Raw genomic sequence first — 19,913 nt, forward strand, 5'->3', positions numbered from 1 at the left:
ATGCCATTATCTGGACACCCTATACAATGAATTGGTCTATAGGTGGCGCTGTTTATCCTGTCTGTCCAAGTGTCGGTCTCGTAGGCCTTCTTTGCCGAGCCTTTTGTGCGTATTGTCGAACTCATGGGCTGTATAAGTCCTGGGCTTATTTTACATGATGTCAAACTCATGGGCTTTATTTACTCAGTGTCGAACTCGTGGGCTGTATAACTAGTAGGCTGTATGACTTGTGAGCTGTATGACTTGTGGGCTGTACAACCCGTGGGTGTCGGTCTCGTGACGTGCACCCGAATAAACATACTACTAGTACTAGAAAAAAAAAATTGTTGCCTAGTAGACAAAGCATGTCGAAATTCTTATTTGTATTATATTTCACAGCCTGTTCGCTTCATTTATATAAGATACTTACGGAATTCAAACGTAAACATTATCACATATTTACCTTCGTTTTATGGAACTTGAATCCATAAAATCGGTAGGATCACAGTAAACTATGTCAAACATCGTGTATTGCATGGGGTAGGTGTTTGTAAAATTCATTGCAAAGAGTTCCTAATTTGCGAACGCTGAATTTCACAGTCTGTTCTTTCATTAGGTTATAGAGGTAATTCAAACATGAATGTGAACAACACAAACGAAACAGAAACCATATTTATACATATCATTTATATAGGCCTACTTATGAGCTATATTCATTTTGATAAAAAGAGAATTTCCGAGACATCAGGAGCCCTATTAGCTTGTTGGGAACTTTCTTAATTACATCATTTAGTCCGCTGATGCTAGTGTTCCGAATTTGTCTCTGAATATTCATTTTTCTTACTTTTTACTGAAAAATGCCAATATTCCTCCAAAATGTGCACCAGTTCGTTCAATTTCAATTCTAAAAAAAGCAGCCCCCTTCTTGTGTGGGAGGGGGACACCCCTACCCCCTCCCTCCTTCGGTCTGTGGATTCTTCTTCTTAAGTGCCGTCTTCAGTCCGAAGGTTGGCGACTATAGACCTCCACTCTGTTCTCTTCATGGCCGCCTTACTACATGCAGCCACACTCTTTCCTGTCCACTCCTTTATGTTGTTACACCACACACTGCGCTGGCGTCCTCTGCATCTCCTGCCTTTTATAATCCCTTCCAGTACACTTTTTTGGATGTTCTGATGTCTTTTAACATGGCCAAAATATTTGAGTTTTCTTGATTTGATGTCTTTCATCAAGGTTTTTGTGACATTCAGATGATCTAGAACATACTGATATGTTTTCTTGTCTGACCATGACATACGGCCCAGGCGTCTGAATATCCACATCTCGAATGCAGACAGCCTTTTCATATCATCCAAGTACAATGTCCATGTTTCACAACAGTAAAGGAGAGTTGAATGCACGTAACATTTAACCAGTCTGAGCTTGGTTGCAGTAGATATCTTCCTTGATGTCAACACTTTACTCATTTGGGTAAACTTAGTTCTAGCCATTCCAATTCTTCTTCTAATTTCTCCACCATTCTTCCCATCTTCATAAACATTTTGTCCTAATTATGTGAATTCACTGACTTGTTCCAGGAGATTGTTGCTGATAGAGATGATTATCCTTGGTATTTCCACCTTTCGAGATATTACCATCGTTTTGGTCTTTTTCACATTCATGTCCAAGCCAAATGCCTTACTTTGGCGGTATATGACATCAACAATTGTTTGCAGGTCTTGTTCATTGTCAGCTAGCAACACGGTATCATCCGCATATCTCAGATTATTTATCATGCATGCCTTCAATGCTTTTAAAAATGCATTCTGTGTATAGATTAAACAAACTAGGTGACATGATGCATCCCTGACGAACACCTCGTTTGATTTCTGCATAATCAGAAAATTCATTGTCAATCCTGACGCATGCCCTTTGGTTCCAGTACAGGTTTGCAATCACTCTCAGATCCTTACTGTCCATCCCGGTATTGCGGAGACACTCGAAAACTTTCTGGTGCTCGACTCTATCAAATGCCTTAGCATAATCAATGAAGCATACATAGAGATCTTTTCCCTTTTTCAAGCACTTCTCCGTAATGATGCGCATAGTAAATATGGCATCGCGTGTCCCAGACCCCGACTTGAAGCCAAATTGGGTTTCTCCAGAGTTCTCACTGAGCAGAAACTGATTCCTCTTCAGAATGATCTTGAGTAGGATCTTCGTGATGTGGCTCATGAGACTGATAGTCCTGAAGTCACCACATTCCATTGCCTTTGGTTTTTTGGGCAGTGTTATGAACACAGATTCCAGCAAGCCTGATGGAAGATATCCTGTTTCATATACTGTTCAATAATTGAGTCAACTGAGCAACACCATAATCATCCAAAGCTTTGAGCATTTCAGCCTGGATCCCATCTAATCCTGCTGCCTTGTTGTTTCTCATCTCTTTCAAAACATTTATAACCTCTGATTCTAGAATGGCGGGGCCTTCACATTCAGTTACCTCTGGTTTTGGAGGACGATCATCAGCAAACAATTCGCCAACATATTCCACCCATCTATCAAGAATCTTATCTGTGGATTACATAAACTTTAATACATTACACGTGAGGACGCACACGCTGATCAAGAGGTGACAGATAACATGAATTAGCCATTCACATTGTCCCTGAATATTCTTTTCCATATCTTGTTGGCTCTAAATAAAGTGAAAGGGTACCATTGACACTACTTGACACCCCCTTCCCCTCTCCCCATGACAGGTCCGATTTCGTGGGTGGGGGCAGGAAAAGTCAAAAGTATAATCGCGATATGGATTTTTTTTTTCTGTTTTCATAATATTCATGGCGATTTTTTACTTTTCGTTAAGCCATTTTATAAGACAGCAAAAACACTGAAAGAAGAAAAAATACAGATAACCAGGCATCGTCATTATTTGATGAATTTTGTAAACATCACAAAGCCGGGAGACGGGAAATAAGTTATGTCACTATCTATCTACCATACTGACAGCTCACTGAATTATATTATCCATGTAGTGTGCCAGTGTGGATGTGGTATACGTCTTTTTATTGTGTGTGAATTGCAATAAGATAACACAGGCAAAGAGGTTAAGGGTTAAACCTGTTTTAACAACATACCCCAAACCTTTTGAATGTTCTGCTGCTGACTTGATCTTGCCAAATTTTTCATCGGCACTCAACAATCCATCCAACATAATCCGAAAGTAATCTATTTGTAAAGTAGCTAAGCAATAGTCCACTCAAGTGCAGCAATTGTGTGCCTCAGTCCGACTGGAAGACCACGCTGACAGAGATCAGGGGGAGAAGGTCAGTATATTTGGGAAAAATATTTTACAGTTTATGTGCTAAACGTTGGAGGATTAAAACAACACTCCAGCATGCGTGAAAACGGGGACAATCCACAAAATATCCAATGAATTACAAATCTTAAAATTAAATTTGTTGCCTTTAATATATGCTTATGATAGAATTCCTGATTTGTACTTTTTGTCATTTTTCTGGAAGAAAAATGAGATTGAAATAAATGAATTGAATTGAATTGAATTGAATTGAACAATGCGTGACGAACAAAGTCTCGCTCAGTTTGACCAAGAAGGTTCGAAAGATGGAGTTACAACTGACTATAATTACTCAATCAGCTGTCAGTTTTCTATGGATGGACAAAAGAATTCCACAGGTGCATTTGTGCCTTTGATGCTCGATGCTTGAAGCCGCCATCTTTCTGAGCAATCTGAAGATTCATTTATAACGCTAACATAATATTGGGTATATGCTACTCGTTTATATATCAAAAATGCAATGAAATTTCACCTAATGATAAAGCATGTAAAACAAAAGTCAATTCCGTTCGAAAATTTGTACAAAAGTGTAAATCTGAACTGTATCTTGTGAAAGTGTTTGAAATTTTACCCTCACGGAAAGCCGGTTTTATCACTTTTCTCCTTATTTCCGCCAAATGAAACTAATATGGTATCATCTTCAAGTATGGTTCCTTATAAATTAATATGTCAGATTAGCATACAGACACGTACAGTCGAGTAATTTTGATATTTATTTCAGCAATATTTGAGTAATTTCTATTCGCGCACCCCAGTGCCTTTACCATTGTCTACAGCCCATAGTTTGTAAGTAGGGATAGCGAAAAGTAATTACCATTATAAAGACATATCTTCCTTGGAAAGTGGCTGGTGATTATGCAATGAGACACGAGTCAATTGTCTTCGCATCTGAGCGGCAGATCCAGTTTGACACATTCTTCAAATATTTTTGAGTGGCGGCTTCGAGCATGGGATCAAAGCGAATAAGACTGTTGTGACTCCATTTCTCGAACCTCCTTGGTGTGACCGAGAAGGTTCAAGAGATGGAGTACCAACAGTCTTATTTCCTTTGATCCCATGTTTAATGCCGCCACTCAGAAATATTTGAAGTATGTGCTAAACTGGAACTGCCTCACAGATAGAAAGACAATTGATTCATGTGTCACTGCATCATGACTAGTCGCTTCATTCCCAATTTCCACATACAGTAGGAAAATTGTCGGATTAGAAAAATTCACTTTTCTTGCACCAATGTGTACATTTTCAGAAGAGCGAAAGCATCATTCAACTCACGGAAATGAAATGAAATGAAATGAAATGAAATGAAATGAAATGAAATGAAATGAAATGAAATGAAATGAAATGAAATGAAATGAAATGAAATGAAATGAAATGAAATGAAATGAAATGAAATGAAATGAAATGAAATGAAATGAAATGAAATGAAATGAAATGAAATGAAATGAAATGAAATGAAATATATCTTTTGAGCTCCCTGCATGACTTTGGCTAAGAGTCAGGATGATCATTCAATTTGCCAGTCCCGTGATATTTACACAACCGTGCTTGATTGCCTTGTATTGTTATGACATGTCGAACGCAAATGAAATCTTATTTTATACACCGGATGCCGCAGAAGTCAGATCAGAGTGAAGTAGCTCAGCTGCAGTCACCACTATGATCGACTTCTTCGGAACCCTAACGGAATCCAGTCTCGGACAGGTCAATGGGTTGACCATCACAGCTACTCTTGGAGTCCTTCTGGTCTCCATGGCAATATGGAGCGTCAGCCGACCAAGCAGGTTCCCACCCGGACCAAGGGGTCTTCCCATTGTGGGTAGCATCTATGGTGAGTAAATTTCCTTGTACAGTCAATCCATGTAAACGTTCACAGTTATTGAATATTATAAAACAGGGTGTGTGATAAGTGTTTCTCTCCGAATTTCCATAATATGGAGTACGAGAGTTATCGGATTAAAAGATTAGCTTTTCTCGCACCAATGTGTACATTTTCAGAAGAGCAATGGCATCATTTCAATTCAAAACTCACCCGATAGTTTTTACAACCCTAAAACATTGATTTGTATTCACAATATTCCTCTCAAACGCGTTACGCACTGCAAGTATCTCGGAGTTATCAATGATGAGCATTTGAATTGGGACACACATACTGATTATTTAAGAAGGAATACAGCAAAAGGCATTTATTCATTAAAAGATTAAGACCGTAAGTGACACAACAAACTGCTTGAACATTTCATAAATCTGTAATGTAAAGTAAGTTTGATTATTTTAGCATAATATGGGGGAATGCTGGCAAAGGGTGTTTGGAAAGTTAGAGCGAATACAAAATAGGGCACTCCGGGTGGTTCCCGATATCGAGTGGAGATTTTCTAGTCGGGAAGTATTTGAGTGTTTTCAGTTCGGAGAGATAAACATGTTTTATATGTTATGTATAAGATTGTCCACGAAATTATGCCTGGTGAGTTTATGAAATATTTTTATTAATAGAATTTTATTATGGTTTGAGAAATATATGTAAGAATTTAGAATGATCAAGACCTCATACAAGTTTCAGGAAACGGAGCTTATCACATAGGGATATCACACGATGGACTGCAGCTTCCTGTACATACAAAAAGAAATAAGTCATTTGCTGGATTTAAGATGAGTGTTTAGGTGTTAGACTAAGATGGTGTTAATTTATGAAACATATTTGATGAATAAAGATATATATTGTATGAATATTCAGTATCATATTTTAGGAATGGACGGGGGGATGGGAGAGGGTAAACGTTTTTCATTTTCCTTTTTTTTTTTTTTGGTATTTTAATCAATGAATTGTATTTTCGGCTTTGTTTGTATTGTTACTTTTGTTGTTGTATAATGTATGATGATGTACATGTGATTTTATCGGGCACGGACCAGCTGTAATAAAATAAACTGAACTAAACTGAATCACGTTTGGGGGTCAATATTAGACTATACAATCCCTTCCGTCATAAAGTTATCATTGACAAATTAACACTACGATTAATTTGTTATCTGTTTGTGTGTGTGTGTTTGTGTGTGTGTGTGTGTGTGTGTGTGTGTGTGTGTGTATGTTTATTTAGTTTGCTTCGTTTTCATTTCATCGAAATCAAGAGGATATGTACATAGGCCTTTCTCACTGCAGGTTAATAGAAGCTTTGAGTGTATCGAATGCCCTCTGTTCTAGGCGGGGAGATGAATCTCTTCCCACCTCCCTTGTTCTAGACCTCCCCACTCCACCTTGTTACTAGGACATCCCTTTTTTGTGAGGTCCGTTAGTGGCACGGCAATGGCGGCAAAGTTAGGGATGATTTCCTATAATAGCCCGAAAGGCCTAGGAATGTTCGCACCTGTGTCTTCGTCTTTGGTGCCTCAGCGTTCAGAATTTGACTCACCTTGTCTGGATGTGATTTTAGAGTACCGTCCCCCACTACATTTGGACAGCTGGGACATGAAGTTCGATCCGACAAAGTGCTCCTCCCTGCCAGTCACTAGGAGTAGAAACCCATTACAGCTGTCATACCACTTACATGGACACACTTTGGATAGGGTCACAAGTACAAAATATATCGGAGTGACTGTCCAGCAGAACATAAGCTGGGACAACCATATCAACGAAATCTGCAATGAAGCAAGCAGAACACGGGGCTTCCTGAGAAGAAATCTCATGATAAGTTCAAGTAAGATCAAGGAAAGGGCGTACGAGGCATTTGTAAGACCAGCACTTGAGTATGCCTCCTGTGTTTGGGATCCTGCTCCTCGGAAAAACATCAACAGATCAATAAGCTGGAGTCTGTACAGAGACGAGCTGCTCGCTTTGTGTTGAACAGGTGCCACAACACATCAAGTGTTAGCCAGATGATCAAGACCCTTGGCTGGCAGTCCCTGAAACACGGCAGAAAGATCTCACGTCTCTCTATGCTCTTTAGGATCAACAATGACCTTGCCCACTGCCCAATAATCAAATCAAAACTTCTTCCACTACCCCCTCGCCAACGGCGCTCTCAGAGCAAACAGTTCCCGCCTGTCACCTGCAGAACACAATACAGCGTGTCCCAGCAAAAACGAAACCGGGTTTTCATGTAACTTTTTACTATCGAAATCATAGATTTTGTTTATGAGATATTCATCAATGGAAAGATCAACTTTTCTTCTTTCATTTCATGTGCAACTTAATGTTCATCATTCATGCATGACTGAGTTAGAACAATGAACAGTGGTGCTACAAATTTTCATTTGCACGCGCAAATGGTGACTTTAAGTGAATTTTCAGACTTTGAACGTTGCGTTTTCGAAAAAAAAAGTTCATAACCCATAATTCATATTTTCTTCTTTCATATGAGACCTTACGCGTCAATTATGAATAACGCATGCTTGAAAAAATTTGCATGTAAACTGCTTCATTTGTACCGATTCCTCGGGTAGTCGAAAAACAAACATTCAGCTCTCTCGACTTAACATTCGACAATGGGCTCATCTGCACCATTGGATTCACACAAAACAGCCGCAGTACGTGCTACAGTGAATGTTGTTCGGGGGGGGGGGGAGGTATTTACAGAGAATGCTCTATGAGACGGAAAACCCTTTGTTGTCATTTATTGAGAATAAGCTATGAGACATAACCAATAATTGCACGCAGTCCAATGGCTATGGGACATGAGATTTGCTTAGCTTGGGCGGTCAAGCCTGCTTTCTTTTTCATTATGAAATATTCATCAATGGAAAGATCAGCTTTTCTTCTTTCATTATTTTGATGTACAACTTAATGTTCATCGTTCATGCATGACTGAGTTAGAACTTCCGCGAGCCGCTGCATCGCGCTTGGAGATGCTCCTCCCATGTCTCGGAGTGTACGAGAATGTTGTCAATGTAATTGACTACATTCGTCAGTCCCTCTACCACAGTGCGCAAGAGCCTCGAGAAGACTGCGAGGGCATTTACCATCCCACAAGGCAGTACTGTGAATTGGTACAGTCCATCGTCCGTCACAAATACCGTCTTCCCTTAATATCTTGTTCACGCATAGTGGTAGCTGTGAAATCTTCAGATTTCCTTATTTGAAAAGGCGTGCGCCAGTATTCATTTCTTACAATACTAATATAGTTAGTGTTGCCTACCTTTTTGATCAATCCACGTATAGTATAATGTTTCAAGCAGGTTCATAACTTAATGAAACGTTTTGCATGCAACCTGATGATCAGTGATCCGTAAGATATTACTAAAACTGTATTACCGCAAGTTGTTTCATTGACTTCTTGCTTAACAATATTCTAATGTACTCTTTTCCAGTTTCGTGAAAATTTGTTTAGTCTCTGGAGCTTTTCTTCATGTCTGCCTCTTGCACAGTAATTGAAAGGTCAATTGTAGTTACTTTTATCATTTTTTTTTTTTATTCTTGCACTTTAGTACAATCATGTTTTTCTTGCCATATCATTATTAAAGTCTCTGATGATTATGTTAATCTTGTTGGGTCTTTAACATTTTTTTGACGATTGGAGTCATGTACAATATCAGGTAACTTTTCAATCTGTCACATTATTATTTTTTTTTTTTGCTCTATATAGAGACTGCATGACACAAACAAAATCTTCTTGGATGAAAAATTCATAACCTGTATCTCCAAGGGTTTCAAAACATTCTGGTACATTTCTACTTTAAGTAAATAATTCTGCATTTGCTGTATAGGTGGTCTATACAAAAGCACAATAAAAATTGTCTCTGTTTCCCAAAATTATCTCAGCAACCATAAATTCGAAACGTTTTGGCTTTAGGTAATATTTCATACAGTCATTAAGCATGCTCATGGATGTACAATGCAATGCCACTACCTCACCTGTAATAATATTTCAAATCTATCAAGATCATAAGTGTCCAAAGTTTGGCACTTTCAGTGAGACCGTTTAATTAACATTCAGGACTTCAGGTCTTATTCCTTCCAAATGTCTTGTGAGTGACCAAATGTTTATAAGATAACAGTAACTTTATAGTTCAATCAAAGTTTTTCTTTAACTAAATTTTGCGCAGGGGTGCTTGACTCACTGTTGGAATTTTTATGATGAAAGTATTTTGTTGCATGGTGCATCTTGGCCTGGTTGGAGTTAATCTGAAGGTTTCCAGTAAAAAATGGAAGATCAGAAAGAGGACATTGGTCACGAATCCAATAACTGTACTTTGAGAGGAAAAGATTGATTCAGATACTGATGTGCAGTTGAAATGCCACCGAACATTTAAAGGGGCCCTGAAATCCAAATGCATGTTGATTTGTGTTGATTTATGATACCCTCAACATCGCTTTTGCGGTGAAGCGAATATCTAGCAACAATGCGTCTATTTTTAACGATTTTTGCTTCTATTTTTCTTCACATTACTTTGGAACGCCCACACACAAAAAAAAAGATCCTTCCAAACCAATATTCCTCAAATGACCTCATCTGTCAATCATTGCTAAAGTACTGAAATGTTTAACAAAAGACATTGGAATGCACCTTCCCCTCGACTCACCATAACTTGCACGTTCCCTCGCCATGTCTTTTTTTAGTCACAGAAACATGGAAGGTGATCTGGGACACGCTGTAAAATGCTCTTTACACGGGTGTTGTTCGTTATTCCAGGGATGTGTTTGGCTGGCACGACGACTAGAGCCGGCCGTTCATTATCAGTATACGTATATATGCATATAACGACACGATGCATTTGTGTTCGCTTTCAACATGTAATATGGCGCAACTGTGTATTGGCGATAATAAACTCCTAATAAGCCCAGGGTAAAAAACCAGAGATAAAACTCAATGAGCAAAAGACTCTGGAAAACCTTGTGGCTCGTTAAGGAGCATACATTAATACCGTATTATTACAAATAAACTAAACTGGTCGTGGTGAAGATGCAAGCTAGAATGATTTTCTATACACGTTATAACGCCACTATATGCCCAACATTTAACACCTTACTCAGACAAGCCATCCGTGGCATTCCGGACTATTCATACGTCAGATTCTCTGGCTCCGACGGAATGCGTAAGCAATAAGCATGAATACATTAACGAGCAAACAACATTTGCCTGCTATACAAACGTAACGCAGGCAAAGAATAGTCTGTTCTATAACTTCAGCATCTTACAAACACAACTCACACTTTAAAAATTTTCTTTTACACCTCTCCTTAACATCACAGAAGCACAACGTAACTAAGTATGAAAACATATACATCGGCATAGTAAGGAATGGCTTGCACGACGACTAGACTTCAAAGATCGGGAACAACGCTGAACAGAAACAATCAAGTGTGAATACAACATGTCCATGAATCCGAGGATCAGTTTACTGTCATTTTTCTATTTAAGGAGCATATAATTTTGAAGAATTTTAATATACCTGAAGTATAGTTGATTATCAAACAATTTTCTGCTTCCCGAAATATGAAAAGATAACCCGACACAGTGAAAATGAAATATCTTATACAAAGCTGAACCGACTGGAATCATATTATATAAAATCAATGATTTATACTTGAAAAACTGATGCATTTGGAATTATAGGAGAAAATATAGAGCAAAACAATATAAATGAGAGACATAATAAAATATATATATGAAATGCGTATTCAAAGCCTTTATACGTATATACCACAGGCTTTATATACAATATAATTATTTGCTGCAAATAATCCACGCATTGTAGATAACAGAACACACCTCAAAAACCCCAGTCTGTCTTCAAGCGAATAAAACTTTAGCCGGGACATAATTTTATAAACTCTGATTCGGTCATAATCTATGAAAAATAAAAGCAAAAATGATACTGACTGGCTTTAGCGTGCCTAAATGTATCAATGATAAGAAATGTGCAAAGAGAGATGCCTTTAATAACCATATAGATTACCGTACTCCTAACATAAAATACAGACCAAATGGTACCATACACAACACAGGAAAAATCGTGTTATGCACGACGTATACTATTGATAGAATAAACTTAAGACCTTTAAGCTTTAGGGAGTTTGAAACCATCAATTTGTGATCTATAGGGACCTACTGTCATCAACATATATCCGTCTTTCGCATTCTCGCTTCTCCACCTCCCCAGCCTCTTCGACAACCTGTCAGGCACGGATGCCCTGGCGGCAGTATAGTGGCCCCACCGGCTCTGAGAGAATGAAGACTAAAGTTAGCCTGACCACAAACTTCACGCAGTTAGGCTACTACTGTTTCACGAGCCCTTGTATAGCTAATGGGCTTATTCTTCCTACACAGCCCTTCCTTTCCCTTGTTCGAATAAACTGGTCGAAAAAGATACTGATCGGAGCCAACTGAAATACCCCCAAACTCCATGTACGATTTTAAGAGCTTAATCGGACAAGCACTGGTTTCGCCTTAGCTTATTAGAACAATACCACCCTTTCGATATTGATCTGTCTTACTGCTACTGACAAGAACCAAAATGAACGAGTCCTCAAATGAAATATCGGAACTTCTCAATGACTGAACCTCATCGAACCGGAAAAAACAGGAAAAACCGGAAAAAAACAAAGAACAATCAAAGCAAGATCACGCAGAACCAAGATGTCTTTGCTTCCTGCATATTTGTCGCATAATAGCACGATTTGGTCGGATGTAACCACGTCTTTCTTGACCACAGGTTTTGACGTCGATCGCTTCGCGCTTTCCAATAAGTTTTTAACGAAGGCGTTGTCAGTAGGATCATCGACCTCGTGCATGTTGTGGATCCATTCTATGGAGTACAAAGCAGATTGAACGACGCTGACTGAAGAACCTTATTAAACTTGAAATGTACAACGCTACATGAATTGGCTCTGCTGGTAAAGCTCTGCCTCCTTCGGTCTGAATGAACAGCTTCCATTTCTTGTATGCAGCAAAATACTTATCAACTGTACCTTCGCTCCTGGCTCCGATGAGCTGTTTGGCCATACACCGGCTAGCTCCGAAAATTTTTCGGACTTGATCCCGGCTGCGTCTATGGCATTTAAACAGACTCATTCACTCTTAAATCTGTGTGAAGAAAAATACAAGAAAGCGCTAAAATCGTACTTTCAGAGCAATAAGCAGAAATTTGCTCTTGCGGCTACCAAAAATTCCATTTCTCCCCCGGCCCTTGTTTATAACATTAGATGAGAAAAATTCATGATCTTTTAAGAAAGAATAAAAAATGTCTCCGTTCCACAGTTTTGGAAAATAGGGGGCGGACTTCCAGTATGGTACAATAAGCGTACGTGTAGCGTTATCTTTGACAAGTTTGTCTATGGCCTTAGAGATTAACCTGGGTGGTGGTGCCCACCAGTTCATTGTACCCGCCCAGCTTTGGCGGAACGCATCAATACCGCTCGTGCCAGTGCACCACCATCTTGAATTGAACTTATGGCATTTAGCATTATAATGACAAGCGAATCTGTCGTAATCATGAGGCCCCCATTTTTTTTTCTCCAAATTGATCTTTTAATCTTTCAATCTGAGATGTTTTGATCTTTCAAATAAAGCCCTCTGCTAAAGCGTGTTCCAGCGTGCTTTTAAACTTTTTACTGTTAAAAATGTTGGTTTTACACTGTATTTTGATTCGCTGCTCCGATTTAAGGCACACAAATTCATTGTTGCCATCACATTCAAAGAGAGAGCGAACTGCAGTAGGGGGAAATCTTTCCTGGAGTGAGAGCCCTAGTCCCAATTATTGATGCTCCCTTTTGTCAAAGCACCTGGTTTCCACCTGTAGTTAAGCGTATAACTTCTCGGCGGTGCCAAGCATGACTTCAAAGGAGAGGAGGAGTTGTATCTCCTTCTCTCACACCTCCCTGGTTATCCGAAGGTTCGCTATTCCGAAGGTTCGTTATTCCGAAGGGCCGTTAATCCTAAACACACAAATTCCCTATACCTAGAGGTTCGTTAATCCGAAAATGAAAAAGAATTCGTTAATCCGAACATTTGTGGCGTTATTCCGAAGGTTTGTTATTCCGGAGATTCGTTAATCCGAAAATGAAATTCGGAATAATGAACCTTCGGAATAACGAATCTTCGAACTTAAGAGCCTTCGGAATAACGAACCTTCGGAATAACGAGCTGTAACCCTTTGCGCGAGCTATACCAAAGATCCAGCACACATGGTGTGTACGATCTTTGGCACATACTATAGAAGTGCGTCTCTCGCAGCTCGGATCAAGCCCCGCTTTTACCTACCGCGGTCGCAGTCACGTGTATTTGATTGGGGCGCATACCTGGCATGACAAACCATTTTCAAATATTAGTTAGAGAAATAGACCCCGTTTACAGTGCGGGGCCGGGCTCGGCCGCGGCTCGGCCGCGGCCGAGCCCGGCCTCAATTGCGCGGCCGAGCCTCGCAATTTTGTCCGTTTACACTGCTGGGCTCGGCCGCGCTTTTGATTCAAACCTTTCAATATTTTGTCGTAGTGGCGCTCTGCTTGTAAACAAATGCAATTTGGTATTGTCTGGTTTTCAGACCCTTTGCCAAATGAATTCCGTGGCGACGAAGTCGCCGTTCGGGCAAAGGCCTTTGCCGAAGGAAAGAATCCTTTGCAGGACAAAACCACCTGAAACTATACTGGTTTTCGACGTTGAGGGGGTTAATATCCTGAATAGCGAAAGATACAGGCAGAGGGTTTGGAAGCCAGACTAAAATTGGCCGCGCAATTGGCCGCGCATTTGGCCCAGTTTGCGTTTACACTGAGAAAAGGCCAGGCTCGGCCGCGGCTCGGCCGCGGCCGAGACCACCTCCAGAACGAGGCCAAATGCGAGGCCAATTTTGGCCTCGCATTTGGCCTTTTGCGCGTTTACACTGAAGCGAGGCTGGACTCGGCCGCGGCCGAGCCTCGCACTGTAAACGGGGTCTAATTATACTTCAGTCGAGGTGTTTTTTTTTTTCAAGGTGTTTTTTTTTTCTCAAGAATTCCATGAATTTGAATAATTATGCAGTACCCGCTGCATGCTATAAAGATTAGAACCAACACTTGCTGTCGGGCGGTAACGGGAAGCTTGGTAATCTTGTGATGATGACGCCTGTTCAGAGATCAGGAGGTCATGGGTTCGCATCCTGCTCGAGTAAGTTCGGAATAACGAACCTCAGAGACTCCAACTCTCCCGTTTTCGACGGGAGATCTCCCGCCGAAAACCCATTTTTGCAAAATCTCCCGTTCTCCCGTTTGAGATCTAATTTCTCCCGCCCTGGCTGTTTGTCTCCCGTTGGAAGGGATTTCTTACTTATTTCTATCGTATGTTGAAAAAATAAGCCTTAGATAGCACAAGAGAGCATCTAGAACCCTGGGAACTTCGCGCTTCGCACACATCAAGTTCGAGTCTCCCGTTTGATAGGGGTTTCAGGCGGGAGAATCTCCAGATCAGAAGGTGCTTTGGGTTGGAGTCTCTGGAACCTTCGGAATGACGGTTACAGTTCGTACTTCCGAAGGTTCGTTAATCCGGAAATGAACTAAGATTCGTTATTCCGAAAGTTCATTAACCCGAAAATGAGATAAGGTGTGAATTCCGAAGGTTCGTTCATCAGAAAACGAAATAAGGTTTGTTGATCCCAAAACGCAATAGGTTTCGTAATTCCGAGGGTTAGCTAATTCGAAAAATGAAATGACCACACGACAGTTCCTGCGGGACCGTCCTGTGGTAATGTCCCAAAATACTACAGGACAGTTACTATGGTACTGCCCTGTGGTAATGTCCCAAAATGCCACAGGACAGTTCCTGTGCGGTGGTACTGTCCGGTGGTATTTACATCAGGATTACCACAGGACCTTTATTTTTATTTATCTATTTATTTATTTGTAAAGGAATTGTGAATTTGTAGTGTTGATTTTTTTTTTTGGGGGGGACCCAGAACTTTGTCAGTCGGAAAATTTTTATTCGTCAGTACACTGTTTTAAGTCGTTATTGCACTTCACACAAGCGTACAGTGAAGACAAACATTTGTCATGGGTGATGAAAAATTTGTTATTCGTGAAATCGCCTCTAAACATGTCTTGACGAACTACTTGACAAACCTTTTGGGGTGCGCGACCACTTGACTCTTTCAGTGTAGTCGATAGAGGGCGTATAATTCACGTGACCCTATGGTGCCGGATGAAATCTGCACTGGGTCCTAGATATGAGGCGATTTCTGTCTCCCTTTCATTTCTCCCTTTGTTTAAGGGACTTACAGAGTATGAGATGTACTTAGGACCTCATTTTGTCATACAAAAGTATCATTCCTGTCTAAGCATGAAATGCAAATGAAGAAATGCCCTTTATTTTCCCACAAAGGATGAGCTATATACTAGTAATTGGGGAGAATTTGTATTTTATAGACCATCGTGTTTTCATGGTGTATGCCTATCATTCATGGTGTGAATGGTAGTGCTCACAAAATCCCAGGCTTTCTCTCCCCACCTCCTCCCTTCTTTGCCGTTCTCTTTTAGCAGTGAAGGAATTTTTTTTAAATAACTCTTCATTCATAGTCTTATCGAGTCCCTTTCTTTTGCCCTTCACAATCTTAACTGCATAGGCACCATTTATATTTTGGGGTCGTCTGCTAAAGTTGTTTCTGTTTTGCTTTGGTTCGTTTATTGGTTTCATCATCATTATTATTATTCTCATATATTATTTTGATACTGTATAGGCCTACGGTCAACCGTAATCGGGACAGAGAGAGAGAGAGAAGGAGATAGAAGTCGTTTGGCAGCTCAAACACAAACTTTGAGGGACTACAGATTGAAAAGGAAATTACATTATTTCATACTTTTTTGAGGCCTCGGCAGGAAAGATGCTTCTGGATGACATTTTGAGGTCTAAAACACAGTTATACCGCTGTCTGCCTCCTTAAAATGGAGAAAATGAAAGGAAGGCAGTTTTCGCTCCATTGAGTCACGTAATAATCGTTAACGATAATCCAGCGCCTTCACAATTTGTTACCAAAATGGCCATTAGGCTCCATGTTGGGTTCCATGGGATACTGGGCTCGCACGGGTAAATAATTCCCCATAGAGACGTGTGTTAAAAATTCAAAATTAAACGAGATATGAAACTCGTCACGCTGAAGACGAGTTAGGTGATACGCTGGGGGTCATCAGATATCGGTCACGGGTGATCGACAACGAAAATGATGTTAAATAGCGACTTGAAGTCATATTGAGAAATATTCGTGAAGTCCACTTTCTTTTTTTTTATACAGTCCTACTTAATTCAGATCAGAATTGTTTCTGTCATGCAACCAAGTAGAAATTTCATGCATGTGTCGGCGTGTGCAAGTAAGTCGATTAGACAGGCTATGTAACTGAATATTTACCGATAGGTCTTCAAAATGTAAAAAAAAAAGAAAGCAGAAATCAAACATGGCGATAAAGTCTTTTAAGAGTCACCTTCACTTTAACATTTGTATTTTCAAATATGAATTTTGACCATTATTTACACAACCAAACGGGCTATGTCTCATCTCCTCGTCATTATATTATAATATGATAAGTTTGACAAACCCTATAAGCCTGCAAAATTTTGCAGCAGTCGAAGCAACGTGGTCTCCAACACAAAACAAAGGGATATTGTGTGTGTGTGTGTGTGTGTGTGTGTGTGTGTTTGTGTGTGTGTGCGTATGGGTGCGTTTACATGAGAACGTGATTTCTACATGGACGAAGGTGTATTTACTCCATTTAGGCCATGGGGTGAGCTGGTTTTTTCGCTTGTTTCGTTCCGACAACTGCGGCACTAAAATTTCTCCACAGCTACGTGTAAACAAATAACCAAAAAGGCTACAGGAAAAAGTTCGACACAAACCCTCCTGTAGTATTTTGGTAATTTAGGGGGAAACAGTGAACTTTTTTGTCACTGAGGAGCTGAATATGTACACTTTGCCGTGTACGATATTCATTCGCGAACGATCATGTGATGTATGTTATCCAATCCGAATCGAGAATTATTGTTTACGAGTCAAAATGGCCGCCCCCTGTGAGCCTGTCGACGCGTCTACGTCGTCTGCTCTGCCGAAACTTTTAAGATGCGTTATTATGCATGTAACATCGATGAAGTTTGAAAATTTCACGGCTATGACAAACCTAAGATAGACGAAACCTATTTTGTGTGCCAAAGAGTGGATCAAATTGAGTGGGGGAAACCGTGAAATCGCAGACCAGAACGAAGTGATTCATCTGCTCAGGGGGACTGACTGCAACCTACATAGGATAATTTACAGGTTAGTTTACGTGCGTACAGTCGTAGCAGTCGACACTGCAGTGCAGTCTCATATATGGCTATGCGTAATGTTAATGACCATGCATGATGACTACAAGTACAACGTTAGCTATGTTATGAACGTTGCTTGTGTATGTTATAATGGACGCTTATGCTGTAGCTTAGCCGTTTAGTAGCGTGTCTGTTACATTTTAGATGAATTATCTTGAATTTCACCTTGGCATAGCATAGCGCCGTTATAATGTAGCCTAGATGAATTTTACATGTTGTTCTATGTACAGCCCAGGTTAGGTTGATGTAGCTGATCTGTGAAATTGTTTTGTAAAAATCTTGACACACAGGACTGGATTGAAAAAGGTCTAAACTGCATGTAAATTTATATTTTCATAATCATGGCCATGGAGTATTAATATTAAAAATCCATCCTGTCTCTCTCACCCCGAAATTGGCGAATCCCCCCTCAAAACACACATTTAGCATCTCTTAAATCAACTTATTAATATTTGATATAAATAGGTCTGAAAAACCAACAATGACAATAACATAATTTCAACAATTAAACTCCCTAAAACATATGATTACCATTATGTTGTGCCAAATTATAAAGCAGTGGGTGGTGGTGATAGTGAAAGGCCAAGGATTACTAGTATTAATGATGATAAGGCAGTTGTATTCATAATTATGATAATTGATATTGCATGCGATCAGGTGCTGAAAGCTGTAGATGTCATTTAAAATCAGTAATTGCAGTGCAAGTACAAGTTGAAGTAGTTGATGATGACAATGATCATGAGGTGTTAATGATTACCTGGCATAGTACTAGGGCCTATTGGTAATTACAAGATTCAAATATTGGCAGTCAATAGTCTACCGTACATTTAATGATATATTGAGTGTAATGTTCAACCCCTCCCCCTAGCGTTTAGCCTTTTTTTCCCCCTAACAAAATCCAACGGCTAATCATTGCTGTTCATTTCTCCATTGTATTAAATAGGATTCCATGAAACGTGCTACAAGAGGTTTATAGATAGCAAACGCCTGAATCTCGCTAGGAAACGAAAGCTGAAGGAGGAGCCTGGTCCGTCAGCAGGAGCATCTGTTTCCTCCCCTAAGACGCTCACATCAAGATCAAGTTTTTCTTCTGGAAGCTCTTCAGGTTCTGCTGTGTTGCCTGTAAAATGCATCATTTGCAACAGAGTCAACCTGCTCATTACTTGCCAAGGGAAATAGGTCAATATGATTAATATTGAAGCATGAAAACATTGTCATGTTACTATAAGTTGTCCTTGATAAAATGGGGCAATATATATACACCACTGAAACATTCACACACATACACAAAGAACTTCAGTGCAAAGTTCAGAAACAACAGAATGTACTGTATATGCACCAATGCTTTGGTCAATGTGATTAATGTCCAAGAATTGACATCTTACCAAAGTTGTGCATGATAAAATGTCTTTGAAATACAGATTGCTTCCTGTATTTTGAATGCCAATGTTTATGCAACATGTTTTGACTCCTTGCCTCAGTATGTGATTGTTTGCCCTTTAGCAAACATTTCTGCCCACTATTATGATTTGATTAGGGTTGAATTATTCTAAGAACAAAGATGTTTTCCTAAGTGTGTTTTTTTTTCATAAAACTGAATGACTACGATTAAAATTTGTTTCTCCCACTCTGGTAGAAAAAAAAATGTGTAACTATTATTAATACTGAAACAGAATGTTCATGTAGAAAGGTCAGTACAATGTAGGTGTGAGTACACAATCAGTTTGCTAAAACTAATACCAGCCAAATGAAAATTGTGCATAAGTTGAGTCAGGTTTGCACAGATCCTCTGATATTGGAAGTTAATTGCAATGTTATCATAATTTTTAATGCCAAACCTGTTTTATATATGTATTCTCTCCAAGATTTTCAGGTACACATTGCCTCCAATACAGAATCCAGCAGTTTTCACTCATGAATGGGTAAACTATGATATTGCCTTTATTTTATATATTGGCATTTTTCAAAACTTTTACACCCTTTCAAGGATATTTGGACCATGGAATGTTCCAGGAAATTTATTAAAACTAGAAAATTTGACTGATTATCATTTTGAGCTATCTTACATGAAAGGAGGTAGTGTCCCACCAACCTAATCATAGCAATGAAAACTTCAGGAAATTTTATGAAGATTAAATTTTCTAAAGTACTGTAATATTTCATGAACAACGTGATTGCTATGTGATCTATATTAAAGCTTCTTAAGAAGAAGAAGAAGAAGAAGAAGAAAAGAAAAACATGTTTACAGATAAACAATATGATCTGTTTAATAGTAATGTCTCATGTGTGTAAATGAGTTTGTATGTGTGCATGCGAGTGTATATAATATGTCAGCGTTTTTATGCACC

The 19,913-nt window shown here is 39.4% G+C and overlaps 1 protein-coding gene across 1 annotated transcript in view; it reads left to right on the plus strand.

Annotated features, from left to right (window-relative positions):
• Nucleotides 1-4,975: 4,975 nt before the first annotated feature.
• The window catches only part of LOC140226290 (steroid 17-alpha-hydroxylase/17,20 lyase-like), a 34,355-nt gene continuing 19,417 nt past the window's right edge, over nucleotides 4,976-19,913 (plus strand). Inside the window, exon 1 of the mRNA XM_072306786.1 lies at nucleotides 4,976-5,147. Within this exon, the coding sequence (XP_072162887.1) occupies nucleotides 4,976-5,147 (172 nt within the window). The remainder of the gene's footprint in view (nucleotides 5,148-19,913) is intronic.

Source organism: Diadema setosum, chromosome 3 (assembly GCF_964275005.1).
Source record: "Diadema setosum chromosome 3, eeDiaSeto1, whole genome shotgun sequence".
Classification (NCBI taxonomy): domain Eukaryota; kingdom Metazoa; phylum Echinodermata; class Echinoidea; order Diadematoida; family Diadematidae; genus Diadema; species Diadema setosum.